The following is a 20,795-nucleotide window of genomic DNA, read 5'->3' on the forward strand; positions in this document are numbered from 1 at the left end:
AGGACAGGCAGTATTTCCTACCCAGAAACTGAGAAGTTTGGCCCTTACAACAAAGCTCCAGGTCCTGCATTAAGAAGAAAGCAAAATAAATTCACTGTCTCATTAGCATAATCCGAAAGAGAAGCTGTCTTTGAGGTAAAATAGTTTGTATTTTGTTTGGGTTTTGAGAGCAAAATTTGCAATATAAGATATTTTGAGTGTTTTTCAGCTGGTCACAAACTGTAGTTTCAATCTTATGCTTTCCTATTCCAGAACTTTTCAAGATTCACGAATTCAAGCATAATATTTCCGGGCCACCAAAGAATCTCAGATCAAAGATTCTGAGATTATAAAACCTAAATCCACTCTTTGCTGAATTATTCTCACTGGCTCCTCAGCTCTGGCTGAAGAAACGGTAGCCACTGCAAGGAAAATGATATTACAGCCCCAACATTTAAATGTTTATTTTCCACAAATGGTAATTCAAGATTTTTTGACAAAACCAAAGTATATTCCTCAATAATAACTTTGTCATTCAATGGCTCCTTGTGTTCTGTTTTCAGTTCTCCCATTGAACAATCATTTGAGTGGCTAAATATCCTCCAAGGATTCTGTCACATGCACAGCTGGTAGCTGGCATATAGGGTTTCTTTTCTGTTCCTCCTCCTAACAGAAATATCCATAGAGTGTAAATTTTGAAAGGGCAGATACACTCATTTCTCCATGAAATGACATGTGCTTTTATTAACAAAGGCTGCTCACCATAGAGGAATTTCCATGAGCAGAAAATCAGTTCCCTAAGTGGAATTTGGCCAGGAGAGAATATAGCATCCTGTCATACAGTTTCTAAACTCATGGATCCTTGGGAAAACAAAAGACAAGAGTCTGCAAATTGAAGACAAAGGCATGGCCCTAGCTCTTTAGTTTGATGGGTACATGCCCACACAGCATAAATGAATGTATGTCTATTTTAGAGTTTCCAGTCCGTGATGCTGCACATTTGTCAGTTGGCCGGTAAACTTTTGAGATTAAATGACACAGAGGAACAAAACTATTAAGAAATCACTGTACCTTCCACACATTCAGAGGATGAAACATTAAAAGACCAATTCTGCAAAGTGCTTCAAGCTTCTCTGTAGCTCTGCACAGGAAAAACAAGCAATGGTAAACCAAGGAAAGCACCCTTTGCAGCTGTCCCACCACCAGCGAGGAGCTGTTCATCAGCAATCGCCTCTTTCCTCCCTCCGCCCACACAAAGGGCTGCAGGTGTCAGTAGCAGAACAAGTGATGCTCAAGTTTAGCCCTGTCCACCTTTTTGATGATTCTTCCCAGCAACTGAAGGATAGAAGTGGATAAACAACCACGTTGATTTACTGGCACCTGCTGTTGGATTTTTGAGCACAAACTGAACACTGATGTATCCTAGGACGACTGGTGCTTTTTCTGCTTTGGGAAAGACAATTGTGATCAGGTCAGGCATGGGCTTAATTGCTTTATACTAAATAAACTTGTGCTATGCAAACCATTTTTAGCCATCTGTGGAATATGTGAAGTGGAAACTATATCCTCATGCTATGGTAAGTAGGTAGGAGAAAAGCCTGCATGTTTATCACCCAGAGCTACTTGAGTCCTCACCAGCCTGCCTTGCAAGAACAAGACTCTGCAGATATAATCTACAAACTTTCATTCATACTGAGAGATACTTTAATATCATATCTTAATCTTCAAGCTTATTTCATCTCGGTTTGAGGTCGACGGTCAAGAATGAGATGCATGTTTGTCTTCAGGAGCTGGAAGCCTGAAATCTTGATAACCCAAGTAGCAGATTTCTAGAGAATAGCAATAAATAATGTCACAAATAATTGAAAGAGGACAAGCAAGGAATACTTTTAAATATCTCTTTTTGCAAGCCTCATATCAAACCACCACTATTTGAAAGCGAAAGCTGCAAGTTACTGGAAATCATAGCCAAAGGTAGTTCATTGGTAGTAACAGGTATCAGTGAAAAGGGCAGGAATTTCATGGTTCACAGTGGCTTATTTCCTCATGTCCACATTTTCTGGTTCCCTTGTTTTATTTTAGTTTTAAAAATTATCATTAATGCATAGTAATATATTAACATGGTGCAGATTGTTGGGTTTTTTGGTTTTGTTTTGTTTATTTCGTTATTTAAAGTGTATGGCATATCAAGTCCCATTAAAAAGAGTTTGACTACAGAATTATGCAAAAGGCTTTAATAATTTAAATACTCATTTGGCTATCTGTAAATGTACAATCTGTTTTATGATCTATGTGAAACTTACAATTGCTACCAACTTAATGAATTTTAAAACCTCAACAATTTGCAAAAGTAGTAAGTAGTAACACTCATTCTGTTTCAATTTGCCATACTGAAGATGCTTACAGATGAGACAGGGATACAAAACTAATAGTGATCAAAAATTCTCTACAGGGCAGAAGGATTCAGCACTGGAGTTTAGTCCCATTATCTCTGAAAATACCATCACTTCGTCCTTATGCAAGGACATGCTATTATTATTCCATGCAGTGGAACACATAATAGTTCTCTTTTTTGGTTTTTTTAACATGTAATGCTTTATAAAAGAGATATAGCTAAAGAAAAATATAAACAGACATGTAAATAATACAATTAAGTTTATCATTCTTATTTGAACTAATTTCCTTGAGCAATATCTTTTTACAAGGTGAAAATTAAACATTTATATTTGTCTCATGGTATAAAAGGGACAGTAATAATTTTAAAGAACCTTACGGTCTTATGCTTGTTTCATCCTATTCATAAGATTTCACAGCAAAAATATTAACATTTGCAATATTCCCAAAAAGATGCAAACTTGTCAAATATATTACTCTGAGTTAAAATAACAATTAATTTACAGGAACCTACCATAGAAACTATTGAGTGGACAGTAGTGATGGTTTTCTATATAAAATCTATCAAAAATTGTTGGAGAAAATATATGAAGCGTAGCTGATAGCTGATGGAATCTGCAATATGGCCACAGAGAAATAAGTTGCAGATCATCAAAGTTAGCTCTTGTTCAGAAACATCCACCATGAGTTCACCAATTTAATCTTTCACTGGAGAACAGCAGGAGATTTCCATAATGCAACAATCATAGGAAACGGTTTCAACGCTGTACTTTAAGCTTTACCCGTAGTTGGAACTTGCAACAGTTTGGATTTTTTGGTGCTCTGATCTCTCTTGCTCTCTGGAAGGCTGTGTAAATATCAAAATCTTCAGCACAAAGACAGCTCTCTCCAAAGCACTGGCAACTGGTCTTAGTAGACTGTTTGAAAAAAAAAAAAAAAAAAAAAAAAGAACTGATTTAAGCAGACTGGTAAAGCAAAAATGGAAAAGCAATACAGGCGCAGTCTAGAAATGCTATAAACATTCTATTGCATTCTATAAATCAGACAACTAGAGCATCACTAGAAGCTGGGAGATTTGTAGTCCATGAACTGCAGACACACACACACACAGACTTGTGGAGCTCAGAGGACCCTTTGTAGATTTGAACTGTGTAAGACTTGAGTCAGCAGCTAAGCTCTGATCTTGCATGAATGAAGGCAAAATCCACTTTCAGCTATTTTAAATAGCAAAAAAAGGTCAAGTGATTGATTCTATCCAGCCTCAGGCATTCAACACACCTAGAAAAGGACCTAAGTAACCCAGACTCTGTTCATAAATCACAGATAAAAATATCAACCTCAAGATGGGGCTTAAGCCCTGGCCAGACCAAGGGTGATGGTGTTTCTAGCTTAGACATCTCAGCCAGGTTACTGAAATCAGCTGTGAAGATCACCTGAAGTTCTTCCTGTTTAAGACTGCTCCTAGAAAACTTCTGGGGCTTTAACCACTCATACAATAAAAACACATATGTGTTCTGTTCTACAAGGCCTGCATCCAGCACTGGGACCAGTCAAAACTGCTTCTGGATCTTCACCTAAATTAGGTAAGGGCTCTCCTTCTTATGGAAATTGTTGGCAGCTGAATAATTTTCAGTTCCCCACTGGCTAGACATCAAAAACGTTCCCTATCAAAATTAGTCAATGTTTTTTTAGTTCAAGTACTGAATGGAAACTTCACTTGTTTTTATTTTTTTCTGCAGACATGAACTTATAAAGGATTTTTTTTTTAAACTTAGTCAAAACTCTTCACTCAGGAAGAGAGCCTATAAATCTTCAATGTCCTATTTTAGCTGGTGGAAAATGAAGCCCCCACAGATACTCCCATAGCAAGGGGGAAACTCCAACACATTATTTAGTGACATACCATGGTCCTCAAGGTCCTTCCAAAAAAAGGAGATGTTTTCTAACTGAAAAAATCCTCATTCCTGGAAAAATCTTTGTCTCTGAGATGCTGACCTAAGCACTCCTGATGTACCTCACCTCTCATGGGAGGTCTGAGTACCACTAAGGACATCTGATTTTTACTTGCTCTCAAGTGAAGTAATACAGAGTTCCCTTGCTTCTCAGTTTTCACCAAGAAGCCGACTTTGCTACTGTCTAATTTAGATCCGCCACCACTGAGAACTGGTCTCTGGTCCAGCCTTTATAAGTTATGATGCAGTTGGAGATGTATCTTGGTGGTTCCCAGACCAACTTAGAGCATCACAGCAAGCATTGCTACCTTGTTCTGTTCAACAAATACATGCCAAGCACCTAATGTTAATCAAAACATACTGTACCTTGGGCTGTTTGCATCTTGATGTCTTTATTTACTTCTAATCTTAATTAGAAAACAAAAGACAAAGATGGTTAAAATCTTTAAAAAAACCAAAAGCATGCAACTAAGTTAGCATTGTTCAAAAACCACCTATTTTATTTTTGTTAAGTGTTACTGTTTTTAATTTTCTTGTTTTGCAGCAAATTTTGGAAGCACCAGTCAGTGACTAACCTCTGTGCTGTACATACGTGACAGCAGTATTTTTTTTGGTGTTAAATCAAAAGAATATTACATTATTTCATAATTATATGTTTATAACTTGTCAATTAAACAGCTATAAATCTAATGCTGCTTCCCACTGCTGAAAAACATGACATGGAAAAGAAACAGTTTCTTGCTGGGTTTCATGTAAGAACAGAAATAAACCTGAAAGCAAGCACTTACTAACTGTTATTACTGGAATTCACCACAATGCAAGTAAATACCTTCAAAACTAAAAATAGTGCTGGGGCTCTGCAAGTGCATCTATCACAGCCTCTTAGTCGTAACAGGGGTTTGTTTTCTTTCAATTCACAGAGCACTCAGAGTGTGGAGAAGCTGTTCAGAAGACCATGTACCTACACTGTCAGCACCTGCAGAAGTGTGCTATATTTTAAATAAATGGGAACGATCCCCTTGACAAGTATAAATAGCCCCACAGCCTTAAGAGGCTTCAAGGCTGGCCAGTCTGTCTGAAATAATTGATTTTTAAAGGACATGCATCCTGCAGGACAAACTGATCCCCGGAAAGCAGGAGAGACGCCATGCACAGCCTGCCGGTACCTTTGGGCGCAGCTTTCGTCTGGCTGGGAGCCATGGCAGCCGCGTCCGACGGCAGCCCCACGTACACCCCACCATAGTTCCTGGGGAAACAACGGCAGGCACATCAGAGATCAGCTGGGACACTTCTCCTCCCTGAAAGGAGCTATTTATTTCACTCAAGTTCCTGATACCTATGACAAGATCTCCACTGCCTTGTGACAATAAACTCCCCCTGCCCACCTTCCTCTGAGTATACCCAGCTGAGGACAGAGCTAATTGACACTGGTGTTTGACACTTGGACCACCAGAGCTCCACACTTCAAACAACACACACAAATTAAACGGCACTTTGACCCCATTAATAAATGCGACCTGCCCGCCCGTGCTCAGGGTCACACTTGGAGAAAACTGTTAGTAGAAAGGAGCACATGTGTCTTAGGTACTTTTATAGCCCAACCCTCTCCCCTTCATGGAGAGACATCCTTGCAGTTTCCTTGCAGAGGATACTTTCTGGCTCCAAAGAGCCCGTATGGAAAGTAGGGAGGTAAAAGAGTGGATCCTTAAAGCCTCTACTGTGCCTGGAGTTACTTGCAGAGGCTCCCTTTACACTGCTCTGCCCTGTTAGGTACTGAATTAATCACACCTCCTCCAGCTTCTGGGGTTCTGAGCCAATTTCTATTTTGCTTGATGATAGACTCATACTTCCTTCAACTTCCAGCCCAGCAGAGATCTCCCACAAGTGCTAATGGCCCTTTGTGTGGCGGTGCTGGTGTGAAGGCAGAGGCCACCGGCCCCGATCGAGCACACCACCTGCAGCTGCGAGATAATGCGCTCTTCTTACCACAAAGTTCCCACCTCCCCAGCTCAATAACAGGCTGGGTGGACTCATCAATACTCAACTCTGTGTGAGATTTTCTCCTCTTTTCCTTTCTTCTCTGCTTTGTTGGTGTTGGTGGGAGTTAGGAGGAGGGAAGGAAGGATGTGTAACTGGTGGCAGAACTCACTGCAGCCTATTGCAAATAAAGCTAGGCCTGGTTGAGCAGAGCACCTACCTCCTTTTGTCATCATCTGATATGGATTCTTCTGCTCTGCAACATCAAAAGATACAAAGCATGTTAGCAGATTGTTTCTTTCAAGTGCTCCGTGACCATCTGGGTAAATTCAGAAGCAAGGGAAGAACTATTACAGACCCCAGTTAAATTCAGGACATCCACCATTCAACAAAGTACTCACACAGGTATAAAAAAAGGACAATTTTCCAATATAATGTACAGAAGAAATAAAGGATTGAGAAAAGATGTAGCTTACTTTTTATGACCCCCACCAGTGAGATCTGAAAGTAGATTTGGGAGCAGAAACAGGTAAATTAACACTCTTCCTGAATGAATCCCCACACTACTCCCCACATAAAAGGAACATTAAGGCTCTGCATGTAACAGGAACAAGCCTGGACTGCTATTTCCCCAAAAGAGGAAAGAAACGGACTGGGTATTTGTGCTGGCATGTGAGCAAGGATGAAGAGAGAAGAATTTTCAGAGTAGCTATTACAGAAGCCAGAAGCTGTCACAGGGCCTCTCTATAAAATGAGGCACTGCAATTCCTGAATTCAGTTGTTTGCAAACCAAATGCAGCTATTAATCCCATGTAAATGGGCAATTACTTCTTCTTTAACTTTAGGGTAAAATCACAGGTCAATACATCAATAAAGAGTCACTGAGGTTTGATTTCTCCCACTTATATACTGCTACAACTTGGAAATTTTCTGACATCTACCTTCTTTCTAAGGGGCAGAACATTAACGACTATCCTTTCTGCATCACCACAGTGAATAAGGGTACACAGGTCCTTTTTAATAGCAGAGGTTTGGAGAAAATTGTATTATTCTGCAATTTTGCTAAATTATATTTATGCAGGGCATAGCACTCCTCATTGGCTGTCTTTGTCTATGTCTTTGCCACTCAAGAAAGACTGATCAATAAACTCCTCATTCCCTGGCCCTCCTGCCATCCCTTCCTGGAGGAACTGGAGCCATTTCAGAAGGCATTTCCCATCTTCCTGTGACCTAAGTCATCTTACAGTCCTCACACACACAGCCAGGAAATGCAGAGATATTTTTTCTTGAGGACTGTGGAGCTGCTCTGTCCTAGTGTGGGCCAGTTTCTCCTGAAGAAAATGGAAAGCCTGTGTATACCAGTGGGTAGAAATGAGGATGTATTTTCAGGGGAAAAAAAATAAATTCTACTTCAAGAAAGGGACTTTGAGTCCCAAAAGATCACAAACAGTCATTTCTGTTGAACCAACCAAATGTGTCACAGGATTGATTTTCTCATACAATTGGGAACATTTTCTATAATCCAGATTAACCATTGTCCAGAGAAAAGAGTCGTTTAAAAGCACCGACAGCTTCATGCACAGCTTGAAGCCTCTGAAATGGACTTGTAAGAATAATAATCAATATTGTCCAACAGGAAATTAATGTCAATGCTTTTTTTTTAAAAAAGAAAAATATTCTAGTAGGAAACAGGGTCATTTTCTTCTGTTCCAGAAATGTTTTGTAATATGGCATCACAGACCATTACTGTAATTCTTTCACCAAAACAAATTTTCCAGGTCTATGATTAAGCAGACAAGAATATTTTTAAACATTTCGCTTTCGTCCTTTCCTTTTACTAGATACAAATGAAAGTAGTAATTTTGCAATACCTTTTTCTTCAAATGCATGACAGCAAAAATAATCTGGGATTGTATAGAAAACAGTTCTTGGGCTGGTTGATGATTGGGGGCAAACTGTTGTAGCCCTGCCAGAAAAGAGGGAGTGAGCAGAGATAGGAGGAGCACAGGAGAGGGAAAAAAAAGAAAATTTTGGGTGATGGCACTTAAGGAACAAGCCATTTTACCCCCCTTTCTGGAGGCTCAGGAAGGAATGCTGCCCCAGTTTATTTATTATACCTATTCAAACACCTCTCACCTTCACACATGATGGCTCAAGACCCCCTTTTGAAAGGTGCCCACTAATTTTGCATGTTTAGTGTCTGCTGAGCCACTGAGGCAGGTGCTGTTTCTGTGCCCAGGCTGGGTGAACACAGGTGGCTCTGGAGAGCAAAGCTACAACATGGGACTGAGATTGGAGAGAAGCTCCTTTGGTTTCGGCCGTGCTCCCATTGCCATATCTCCTGGACTCACAGACGTGGACACAGGAGTCCAGCAGTCCAGGGACAGCAAGCTAGGACAAGCTTTTCTGTACCAGGAATAGACAGCAAAAGGAACTTAGCAGTCCCAGGTGCTTCGTGCTGACCAGCTGCTGTGTCGCTGCCTCAGACACTGTTGACATCTGCAGAGGAACCGAGAGCACGGTTTTCAGCAGGCAGTGTGGGCAGGGTCTTGGAGCCAATGGGCAGATTTAACAGTAAATCCACATAATGGCATTCTATTTTCATCTGAATAAGTGTTTCTTTTGGTAAGGTTTTGTCTGTCCCAAGAGTTCTTCCTGTCACCCAAGGTCTGAAAAATACCCTTTGTTCATCTGTCAGCTTTTACATCCATCAGTCCTATGTCCATTTGATGGTAAAAGAAGCTGCCATTTCTCACTTATTTTAAATGTCAGATGACAGGCATTCACACTAATTCATTCTATCCACATTTTTCTTACCTTAGCTTTTATGGCTCTGTTTGTGCTAAGCATCATAGAGACTCTTTCTAGCTGCGCTCAGTAGTCGCACCAGAAATGATTCATTGAACTTTGAACAAGTGACAGACAACTACTCCTCAGATTCTTGGTGTTTCTTGGGAACAAGGGCCTTTCATTTGTATTTGATGCATATCCTCTCAATATTTTGAAACAGGCTTGAACTGCTGTGTCCTTTCCTTCCCACTGCAACCAATCCTCCCCCAGACTTAGCCCTGCACTGAATACTGCAGGCATTGCATTACTTTCTAGCATATCCTTTACTTCTCCCACAGCTAAGCTTTTCCAATTAGCAGTGATGAATGTTTCTTTATTAGTGGGGCAGGAGCATGGGCTGAAGCTGGCTGACAGGTTCTGGGCTGGAGCATAGAGGAGAGGGCACACATGTTCTCAGAGCATGTTCTTCTCATCACCACACAGCCCTCAGACAGCAAGAGTCCTTTGCAGAGGAAGACCATATCATCATCCCTATCTTACTGGTGGGGAAACTTCAAGCCCAGAGGGCAAAGCAGCTTCCCCAGAGTCACTCAGGAGGGCTCAGAGCAGGACCCAGCCCTCTCCCAGCTAGCTGCTCAATCCAGGAGACATGGTGCTTTGGCAATGAGTCACAGTCAAGAAATGAGAAACCTCAAGTTAGAATAACCAGATCTAGTATCAAAAAACATGTAAGGATGGACACACCTAAATGCTTTTCTGGATCAGAACTGATATGACTGAAAAAAAAAGGGTTATTTAGAAGCAAAAAGGAAGTAAAAAGGTGTAAAAAGCTTTTATGGATCTATAATACTAGATAAATCTGCTTTGTTGATTTCTATGAAAAAAAATTCTGATAATTTACTTCCTTCATAAAAATCTTCTCTTAAGTATTAGAATTAGGGCTTTTGGGTCATCACTGCCATTCCTTGTTAGTAGATGTGTGTTTATAACACCTGAAGAGAAGGTTCAAACATGCTATTACCCATGTGGGTTGTTTGGCTGGCTCCACTATCCTTAATCTGAATGAGTAATAGCTCCAGGATTGACCCTTTCACTTTGGTGAAGACTGCACTAGTAATTCATATTTTTCTAAGTTATCTCGATACTATTTTGAAACATGACAGATGAGCTCACACTAATAAGTAGGATGCTCCCATTTTAACTCCTGCAGCCTAGCTCTATAAATGCTTACTCACATATAAACACAGTTCTACACATCCCCATACCTTTAAGCACAGGAAAATGCCTACAACATTCATAATTTAACAGTGCAGGTGATTTTGAAATTTAAAACTACTGATGAGCAAAGAGAAAGATGCAGTTCTAAGTCAGTCCTTAAATCATCTAAATGGAACAATAAAAAAGGCCCTGATATAAATTAAACCAGTGGGTTTGTAAATACAGAAGTACTGAGAGCAGTGGTGCTGCAGGCTGCATCAAGAAGAGGTTCCTTATAAGATTGCCTTCTGTAATTTATTTATTGTCTGCAAGCCCCGAAAACAGACTACAGAGGTAACACAGATCTCAATAGTATCTGTGGCAACAGAGTTGATCAGCCAAGTGACACCTGTTGTTAGTTCTCAGCTGTGCTCTGTAATAGCAAGGACAAGCCTGTTGTTAAGATCTTCCCTCCACTTGTTTATCTGACTCAACTGCCCTCATTTCTACACCAGGATTCCTCCATCTAATTAGAGTAGTTATTCTAAGTGAAGTAAATAAAACAGAAGAATGTTCCTATTGCATAACATAACAATCTTTCCCTCAGTCGCAAACTCCAGTGGCAAATACCAATTACATGAAACAGGAGAAGGCAAGTCCTTGGGAGGAGTTCTTTATGGTTTTCTTTGACAGAAAAATACATTTATGGCTCAATAAAGCTGCTTCTGTACATTTCTGTATCAGCAAATAAGAATAGCTCTAAAAAAGACCTTGCACGTTTAGAGAAAAACAGGATGGGTAGGGCTGCCTTCTGCTACCCTGTGCCAACCTAAAAGATACTATCTGCAATGCAGAGAATGCCTAGAGAAGGTGGGTACTTTGAAAAGGAAGTTGGATGGGTTAGTGGTTCTCATGCAAAGAGGAGGAATGTGTCTCAGAACTTTCTAAATCTCTCACTGGGCCCGGTGGAAATTTATATGCCAGCTTCATACACTGCTTTTGGAAAAAGGTGCACCGACACATGATGGGGAAAAGCAGTCTGAAGTTACAACCACCTCTGCTAGACAACTGTCTCAACAGAAGGAGGGAAAAGAAATTTCTGTTAGAGAAATAACAAGCAAAGAAATCTGTAGAAAAGTAAACAAGACAAGGAGTTGTTTTGTGGAGATGAAAGCTGTCACTAAAGACAGTAAACATCTGGTTGTGCTGATTATACGTTAGGAGCCAGATGAATCATGTATGACTAAATCTAGTATAAGGCTAGTAGGACTGACAATATGTCCAGGGTTATATATTTAAAAGAGTAGAGTAGAGTAGAGCAGAGTACTTACACATCTTTAGTAGTCCCTGTAGCACCTAGGAAAGAAAAAACAAAAACATGTTTACCAGGTAATGGCATAATCCTCTAAACCAGCTCTCTTTCTGTCCTAAACAACACAGAAATAGCAACAAAAATTTACTATTGTAAGAGAATGCATTTCTCATGATTGTTCAGTTTATCCTTAATGATTATTCATACTATCCCTTAAATCTATCATATCTGGACCAGACTCTTGGTGTGTGAAAATGATGCTGTTGTGGACCAGTGCCCAAGTGCAGTCACTCAAGATGGGAACAACACAAGACAAGAATAATCTTTCTGAATTTTATGTGCTTCAGTTTGCTCAGTCCTCTGGTGGGTTCGTCTGCCACAAAGCTGGCAAAACTAACCAGGCAGTTACTCCCAAATGACTGATTGTTCTGCCATTTGATGCAGTTTTAGAACTGGCACCACATGTGTGAAATGCTGCCTTGTTCTTCCTGCCATATAAACAAAGTTTCATAAAACGACTAGACAGAACTAATATAAACATTAGGACACAACCCATCCAAAGCTCCAGACACCTAACAAGATCAACCACCCTTTAATTCATCTTGCTGTTTAACAAAAAAAAGAGACAAAAGCTGCCACCTGGCTGCCTGGTATAAGTGACTGACTTTTTTGTTTTGGTGACTCAGATGTTTCTTGCTGGGACACAAACATTTACCCAAGTACAAATTCTTTCTTGTTCCTCCCTAGTTACTAATGTTACGTTGCTCTTGCTAGTGTATAAATCAGCTGAGTAAACAGTAAATTATCCCTTCTGTTAATTACAGAATTTAGAGCAGACATCAGAAAAACTTTCACTTCTCTTTTCCTCTTAGTATTTAGCTGGAAAAGGTGAACTGAGCTCACTCTGAAGAAACTGAAGTAGCCAGTCACAGAGATTTTTTTAGTTTGGAGGTGGGTTGTTTGTTTTTATCTCTCATGATACTTCATATTTTGGAAAACTTTTATTTCTTGTGCTGCTGAAAAATATACATAATAGCAAATACCTTTAATCTCCTTTTGATGTGTAAGAATATGCCTTTTGCATTCTCATTTTAAATAAGAGGAAGACATAGACATGCACGGCTTTCCAGCTCTGTCTACCTGAATGGACTGCTTGAATGTCAGAAAACATCACCCTTTACAGCCAATTCCTGAACATAATGTCATTCCCATTTCCTATGACCAGACTATCCCCTCCTTTTCCCAGCAACAACACAGACTAGACTCATATAAGACTGTACACATTTATTCTGTTAGTCTTGCTTCCAGAGTCAGCAAAATCTCAGTATGGCTACACGTATCAGCAGAAAGCCTTAATTAAGTTGGAGGGAGTATCTCTAGTCACAGTAAACTCAGGCCCTTGCTTTAAAACTTTACCAGGCAGCCTTCTGAGACTTCTTGGCTTTGCAGGTACATCTTTGAAGTACTACATGTAAATCTCTCAGAGTAATTGTGTCCAGATGGGAGGTTGCCATTGCTGTGCGAGCTCAATCTCTGCTACAGTAGGGAGACATTTTCTGCTACCAAGGCTAGTTCATCTGGAGTCAGCTAAGCAATGAGCCTTCAGGACACCTAGACAGAGCCCAGGCATCAGCAACTCTTTAGACAACATGAGTTTTGAAAAGCCTAGTTGAAGCTAGCAGGATTTTTTATTTTTTCCCAGAAGAAACTATTCTTTTGCTGTGCCTGCTCTGCACGAGGGCCATGACTTTCTTATTTTTAGCCTAAACTCTCTGCAATCAAAATCAGTTTCTCTAAAAAGGTTCATGGCCCTTTTTGAGGCCTTTGCCAAGACTTTTCTGAGTCTAAGCACCTTGGATGCCCATCTGAAAAATGTGTCTTCCTTGGAGGAGGTACAGCAAAAGTACAGTGTTTAATACACAAATTGAAACCTCAAGAATTGTGTGCCTACAGTATTGCTACACTCCCCAGAGGTGATACTCAAGTTGCAGTCAATCACTGGGTGCACTTCAGTGCCATATCCATGTTCAGTGCCATGCCTGTCTTCAGTGCATTATGGTACAAACACATTCCCTCCTTGGAGATGGGAGATGTCACTCAGACCCATCAGCCTGGGCTTTGTGTAGAGCTACACAAACCTGTTGTTTGAAAATATGCCACTAACGTTCACACATGGCAGCGTTTCTTGGAATATTAGCAAGGGTACCACTGCTGAAAAATCACTGCAGAGTTTTGAAATACATTTCACACAAAAACTTTAAGAACTGAGTATGATAAAAAAATTCACTTCTAAAGAGATCGGTTTTAATTTTATAATAAGTTTAAAAACACATATTAACAAAGCATTGTTTTCTACTTTTTTACAAGCACAGCAAACCAGTTTATCCTCACTTCATTGATGGGATTCCATTAATTTCAGTGGAGTTATTTCTCATTTTCACTAGCAAAAGTGAAACAAATGTTGGTTCAAATTCACTCAAGTACCGCTAAGGTACTTGACAATAGATCTGAGAGTGTTTCCAGTTAACAAAGGGGTTTTCTTCCTGCAAGAGTTCTGAGCTTGCAAATGAACATCATTTTAGTTACGTGTACAATAAAAAAATCTCTGTGCAAAAACTTCAAAGATCTTTTTCATTAGGGAGCCTGAACATTCCTTACACATAGATATTATTTCTCAAGGAATCAAAAACATCTCAGTCCATACAGACATATTTATTTGTAAAGTCCAATCCATTCACCCTCACCCTGTTACTTCACTGACATATTTCTCTAGCTCTTGCATGTTTAGTGAACAACACAATTTTATTGCTACTCAAGTTCCTTCTGCCAGAAGTTCAGCCAAAGAATCTTGTTTACTATCAATCCACAAACACTCTACAGCTCGTTCCATAGCAGCAAGGCTTAGTGCTCTCATACATATGATGGTTTCCATAAAAGACTTGAGAAAAAGCTCACATATATAGCTTGTCCATTTTTTCCACTATAAGAGCTTGGCCTAAAAAAAGGCATCACTTGACCCAAGAAGCCTTGTCTGGATAGGCTGTTGTTCACTTGGTTTTTCAAACCTAACCTCAGCAAGAGATTGAAGGAAGCCACATTCATAAAAAATAGGCAATACTGAATTGTCCTGAATGACCTCTCTGCTCACACTATTTACACAGTAGGACCATGGGTGCGTTTGGGCATTTTACAGCTGCAGAAGGAGAAGAAAGAGTTCAGCCTGCAAATAAATCTGGCCCATTCAGCCACACGTTGCTCTGAGCCCCAGTTGTTACAGAAGAAAAACATTCTATCCAGAGCAGTGGAGCTGCAATCCCTCAGAAAAAAACCTCACAGCATTTAAACAGTCACAAGTCAAAAAGAAGAAGAATTCCTCCCAAAGCATCTTCCATTAGGTGAGGGGGTTTTGCTCGTTCAGAACAACAGCAGCTTCTCTTGGCGACACTGCAGGGTTTCAGTAAATGCAGGCCTAATGCAAAAGATGGTTGAGAGACATTGATAGTCATTGAGGATATTCCTCTATGCTGAAAAATTCATCATGAGTGAAGGGGAGAGGCAAAAGCCTCAGAAAAATATAAAAAGCATGAGAGAGGCAACCACTGACATGAATAAAATGGATGCAAAAAAAATGCCAGGACGTGACTTTTGAGCAGATTATGAAACATTTTCCTAATATTTTTAATGAACAATGCCCTATGACATTTTCTTGCACATCAAATTGTTACAAAAAGCAAATAAAATCCCTCCAGATTGCATATATGTACGTGCAACTATTAAGAATGAGTTTTCTACTGCAGGGTCCTGTCTGATGTGCTCCAACAGTCAGCAACAAGGAAGCAAGTTCTAACATCAAGGAATTTATTCTATTTAAACCCCATTGTAACTGAGGACAGAATATTATCAATTTGTTTCACATTAATTATTTCTTCAGCTCATCAGGTGGGAGTTCTCTACACAGATTTAACCCAATCAATACAATGGCATGATGACTTCCTGGGGATTGCACCAAACCTGAAGTTAAATCTGTTAGAACTTGGTGTGAAAGTTCTCCTTCATCGTAACTTGACTGTATTGGAAGCTTTCCACAGACTAACAGCTTCTCTGGATATTTAAATTAAGGCTAGACTGACACCCTTCAAAGAGTACCATAATTTAAGATGCTTCATTGTTACTACAATAGATACAAAAAAGAAGAGGCAGTTAAAAAAAATAGTAAAGGGTCACTAGAACGAAGGGAAATTCCTTAACTCAGAAAAAAAAAAAAAAAAAGGAAATTACTGTTTAAGAGCATATTTTTAAAACACACACCAAAAAAAAATAGAGAGAGAGAAGAGCTATTTTGAGCTTTGAAAACTCCAGGAAATAACATGAAAGAAGGATATGTAAAATGAGACAATAAAACACAAGGAAAACAGCAAGTTGAGAAATAAAAAATGACTATAATCCATAGTTAATACATAAAATACCTAGGTAATTTAAGAAGGGTGTATATACATCAGTTTACTTGGATAACTGAAGTTGCCATTTCTCAACTGAAGAGCTTTTCGTCACTGTCTGATACTCTGCAAAGAACATTTGAATACTGTGAGTTATATTGGTGTTCTGGAGTACTGCACGACAGACTGAAATATTATTCTAGATCACGTCTATTAGTTTAGATCTTACAGACCATAGGGCTGATAGCTCTGATGTCATTCTAGCCATGCAACAGAAGATAATTTTATTAGCTGAACTATCACCATATATACATCTGCTTAGGAAAAATCAAATTAGGCTACAATAGGAATTTTACCAGAGTAAGAAAACAGGGATTGGCATAACACATTTAATGTGTTCTGTGAAGTACACTACAATATTATACTTAGTCATATGCTATGTCAAAGAGTGCTACAGGTTAATTGCATGTTATATACCTCCAGCTTTGACATTACTGGCTACAGAATAGTCATAACTTTAGCATTCAAAATGTAGTCATGCTGTGCATGCCACATAATTTATTTGTATTTACACAGTCTTCATATCTTTTGGTAAAATTGTGAGTTGCCATTTTCCTCAAAAGCTCGAGGACTCAAAATAAAAATTGTAAGTCTTCCCCTTCTCCTTAATAAAATAATTTTATTTTTATTAGACACACTTTGTAAGGAATGTTAAATGAAGTAAACAAATAGTAGACATCTGACGTCTTACTTTTGTTACCAGCTGTTCATTATTTTAAGACCATAGACTGCACAGAGTAATTCCTGACTGACAGTGGTGAACGTGAGAAGAGAACTGGACCTTTCAGAGCTGCATTGGAAGGGTTTGGAGAGGTCTATCAGTGCAACAGTAATAATTCCACTATAGTAATTATGTGTTTTACGTGGCATTGCTGGTTTTTACCTGCACTGTGCCTTTGGAGATTTGTGGAATATTTCTAAAGAGCATGCAAAAGTTTACCAAAAAATGCAAGTTCAAATATTTTATACATAACATACAAGTAAGTTTAACTATCAAGGGGGTTGGACCTCCATTCAAAATATTTTCTGTATCTTCAAGCCAAAACCTGTTGAAGACAACTACCTCTAATGCAATGGGACACATTTAAACAAACTATGAGTTCAAAATAATACTGCTCTCAGAATTAGTCTCTTTGACATTTACCCATTTGTACCCTGGTAAAAGTTCCAGAGGGCAGTCAGATCAACATTCACTTAGAAACTACACCAAATGGACAAATAATCGACTCAACATTCTCATCTGAACTTCTCTGAAGCTTGCACTGGTGCTTTTACCCAGCAAACAGAAAAGGGATGTGAGCAACCATCACCCCAGTGGTATGAAGCTACACTGGTTGTATACAGAAAGAACTTCCAGTCACAGCAAGGTGGGAATCAACTAAAGGGAGAGAATTTATGTGTGCAAACATGACAGCTCTAATAAGAGCACTGAATGTTCAAGCAAATTCACACAGTGTATTCTTTATGTATGAGAGAGGCCTCTGATAGATAGATATAGTACCTAAAACCTAACTTACAATCATTTAACATAAACTGAGTAAGGAATGGCAGAATCACATTCTCCTCCAAGTGGGAAGTGCAGAGTTGAACAGGTAAACCAGCAACATGCCCCACCAGCAAACACACATATGTACACTCTAGAGAAGGCAGCATCACTCACACTCACAGGCAGGACCAAGTCAGGACTAGCACCACCCAAGGCACCACTGAAGCACTAGTTAAATCAAGGCAAAACAGTAAGAGATGGGGACCCAGAAATTCTAAGTGGTCCAGCCATTATTTTGCTGTGTATTTTCAAGAGCTGAAAGCTCACAAGTACATCTGAAAGACTTGATAAAGGTCCTGGAACAGGTGGCAATGTTTGCCGAGTGCAGCTAGAATGAAAAATGATTGAGAAATGCTCATATTATAATTACAGGGTGAAGGTCCACTTATCAGTTTCCATGTACTTTCCTATTCTGCGGGGGCAGGGGGAGGAAGAACACAACGGCACCATCTTCCCAGATATTATCTCTTTTGAAAATAGCAATGAACAAATAAGGGAGCCAGTTGGACACACCAACCAGCAGTACACATTAACATGCATGAAACCTCAATCATGGAATATCCTCCAACTTCTCCAACAAGCAGAAGGAGAAGATGTGGCACAAATTCATTTCAGAAGTGGCATTCGTGGCCTTATAGGGAAGCGAAGAGGATGGAGCTGACACCCTCGGCAGGATCCCTACGTCCAGCTCCCGGCCTGGGCTCGCCGTGCCTTGGGCAGCTGCTGTCGGAGGTGGTGATTCGAGCCACAACCGGGCACCAGAAAGCCGCCGGTGCTCGCGGCAGGCCACATCACCCTCTGTCCCCTGAGCAAGCGGATCAGCCTCGGGGAAGGAAGATGCTTTTGCCAGAGGGCGGGCAGCGATTCCCGCGGCTCGGACGGGGATCCCCCGCGCCGGGGGCTGGATTCCCGCCGAGTGCCGGTGCGTGCCCGCCGCCGCCCCCGCCCGCAGCCCCCGCAGGGCTGCCCAGCGCGGTGGGGATGCTCGCCCCGCCGCTCGCCCGGCCCGGCCCGGCCCGGCCCGCCGCCCTACCTCGCCCGCCCGCGCCGCCGGCCGTGGAGTTGCCGCAGCCCATGGGCGCTGCCCTGGCCGGCGCCGCGCCCGCCGGTGCGGTGCGCTCACGGGAGACAGTGGCGGCGGGCGGAGCCGGGTGGGAGATAAAGCCGCGGGGACCCCTCCTCCTCCTCTTCCTCCTCCTCCTCCTCCTCTCCCCACCCATCGCCCGGGAAACCGCCGGCCCCGAGCGCCGCCCGGCCCCGGCCCCTCACCGCAGCCCCGTCCGTGCCCAAGGGGAGCCACACCCCGCCACAGCCCGGGCTGTCCCCTCGGCCGGACGGGCTGCAGCTGCCGAGTCCTCCGGAGATATGGCTCAGCCCAGGCTCAAGCCTGCAGGACTCCGAACGACCCCCACCCAGAGTCCCCCCGGGCACTGGAGACGCTCCTTGGCTCACGCGCTCCACGGGAGCTTTGGGACACCCCTCATCGCCGAGGGGAACATCGGTGCAACCACAGGAGCGGGCTGCAAACCTATATCGGCTATCAATAACACCCTGCTCACTATCTTAAGCAAACCTTTATGATTGGTTTGGGTATTTCTCTTTTGTAAGAAACATGATGGTGAAACTGAAGACTCATTGAGTTGAGAAGAGCTACAGATTCACTTTCTCCAAGTAATATCAACAGCACTGAGAAACATGAAAGATAAGTTTATAAATTCTTCAGGCAATAATTTTCACTCAACATTTGTATCATTTACCAGAAAAGAATTTGACTTTTTTTATCCCAAACTTGTCTTCCACACAGAGAAGCAAAATGCTTTAAAATCTTGATGGCTTGGTTACTCCTCCTCCGTCCTCAGATGACCAGGATGCTGAAATCCAATGGATACATCTAGATACAACAGCAAATACTCTAGATAGATAGATAGATAGATAGATAGATAGATAGATAGATAGATAGACAGACAGATACTACTGCTACAACAAATTTGTTTAAGGGCACAGAAAGATGTTTTAGGGATGTCATAGAAACACCAGTATGAGCATCACATATGCATATGACTGATAACTGACTACTACAAAAGGACTAGATATAAAGTGCTGCTGCCTGATCTTGCAGTCTGTTCAGAGAAGGGGAGAAAAAAGGAGATCACAATTCTCTTACAGGTTTCCCAAGAAGTACACATTAAAACAAAGCAGCTCCATAAGCAGCAGAGACAATAACATCCAGTCTCCTATGGATTTTTGCTCTAGGGAGGAAGGAACACCTATGTGGGCTCACTGATGTCCACCATAGGACAGGGTGTAAGATCTCCCTCGTCTGACTGACTATTTTCACGTCAGTGGCAGAAAGTCAGTATTTTCAGGTTCTTTGTCTAATCCTTCCCAACAAATTGCCTGAATCTGAACCTGAACAATGAGGTCAAAATTTAATAGGACAGGGCTAATGGGCACATAGGTATGACCACACAATTCCTTCACCATCACCAGCCCTACAGCAGACAGACAGTGGAAATGTGTACATTTTTCTTCAGAAAAAAAAAATCTCACCAAGGTTCAAAACGACCTCTTTTTGATGGCCAGTTTTCTGAAATTCACACATCGAAAAATAAACCCTCAGGCCAAGACTTCAGCACCAAGCATCAGCCCAAAGCAAATTTTTAATGGCGGAGTTAAGAAGGAAGAAAGGGTGCTCTGAAAGCAACACTGAAAGACATGTTCCTTAAGGCCCCATGTGGTTTTCTAATATAAAAACAAACCAACAAAAAAATCCCAGCAACCCACACTGACCATAAGCTTGGCACGTTTTGAAGTAGTTTCTAATATACAGTTTACCTTGGAAGAAGCAGTTGTTATGAGCACAGATACTGAGTCATGTCCTCAGGTATTAGAAGAGGCAACTGGAAGGCAAAAATCCCCTGGAGATGCCTTGACACCAAGCCATTGCCCTGGCCACAACAAGAAGATATGAGCTGGTTCAGAAACCTGCAATGGTATTAAGGATGGGAGAAAGGTGGTGTAACTTCTAAGTGCTCTCACTCCTCCTACAAGTTCAGTGTACCACACACAATCCAAGCACCCTGTGCACACAAACTAAGGGTTGCATTTAGTTCAGTAAGTCAAGAAACTTGCAGCACACCCATCCAAAGCTG

General features: G+C 41.0%; 1 protein-coding gene across 3 annotated transcripts; it reads right to left on the reverse strand.

Moving 5' to 3' along the window:
* Positions 1-413: 413 nt before the first annotated feature.
* Positions 414-18,739, reverse strand: C4H12orf75 (chromosome 4 C12orf75 homolog). Of its 3 annotated transcripts, none has more exons than XR_004417746.1 (7): positions 18,677-18,739; positions 11,621-11,645; positions 6,523-6,558; positions 5,492-5,571; positions 4,692-4,727; positions 2,888-3,290; positions 414-1,808 (listed from the first exon to the last, which is right to left on the reverse strand). XR_004417746.1 is itself a non-coding variant. In XM_033058273.1 (6 exons), exons 1-6 carry the CDS (start codon positions 18,717-18,719, stop codon positions 3,283-3,285), a joined length of 228 nt encoding a protein of 75 aa, XP_032914164.1. In that variant the 5' UTR covers positions 18,720-18,739; the 3' UTR covers positions 1,842-3,282. The 3 variants fall into 3 exon arrangements, 1 of the variants encoding a protein (XP_032914164.1); XR_004417747.1 differs by having other exon boundaries at positions 4,692-4,732; XM_033058273.1 differs by lacking the exon at positions 414-1,808 and having other exon boundaries at positions 1,842-3,290.
* Between the last annotated feature and the right edge of the window lie 2,056 nt (positions 18,740-20,795).

Source organism: Catharus ustulatus, chromosome 4 (assembly GCF_009819885.2).
Source record: "Catharus ustulatus isolate bCatUst1 chromosome 4, bCatUst1.pri.v2, whole genome shotgun sequence".
In the NCBI taxonomy this organism is placed as follows: Eukaryota; Metazoa; Chordata; class Aves; order Passeriformes; family Turdidae; genus Catharus; species Catharus ustulatus.

Bases quoted from the DNA above. Each gene is read 5' to 3' on its own strand.
- C4H12orf75 (XM_033058273.1), bottom strand. From the start codon at position 18,719: ATGGGCTGCGGCAACTCCACGGCCGGCGGCGCGGGCGGGCGAG. The intron at 11,646-18,676 runs GTAGGGCGGCGG...TTTCTTTCCTAG, and splicing joins CGGCGGCGCGGGCGGGCGAG to GTGCTACAGGGACTACTAAA. The intron at 5,572-6,522 runs GTAGGTGCTCTG...TTGTTTCCCCAG, and splicing joins TCAGATGATGACAAAAGGAG to GAACTATGGTGGGGTGTACG.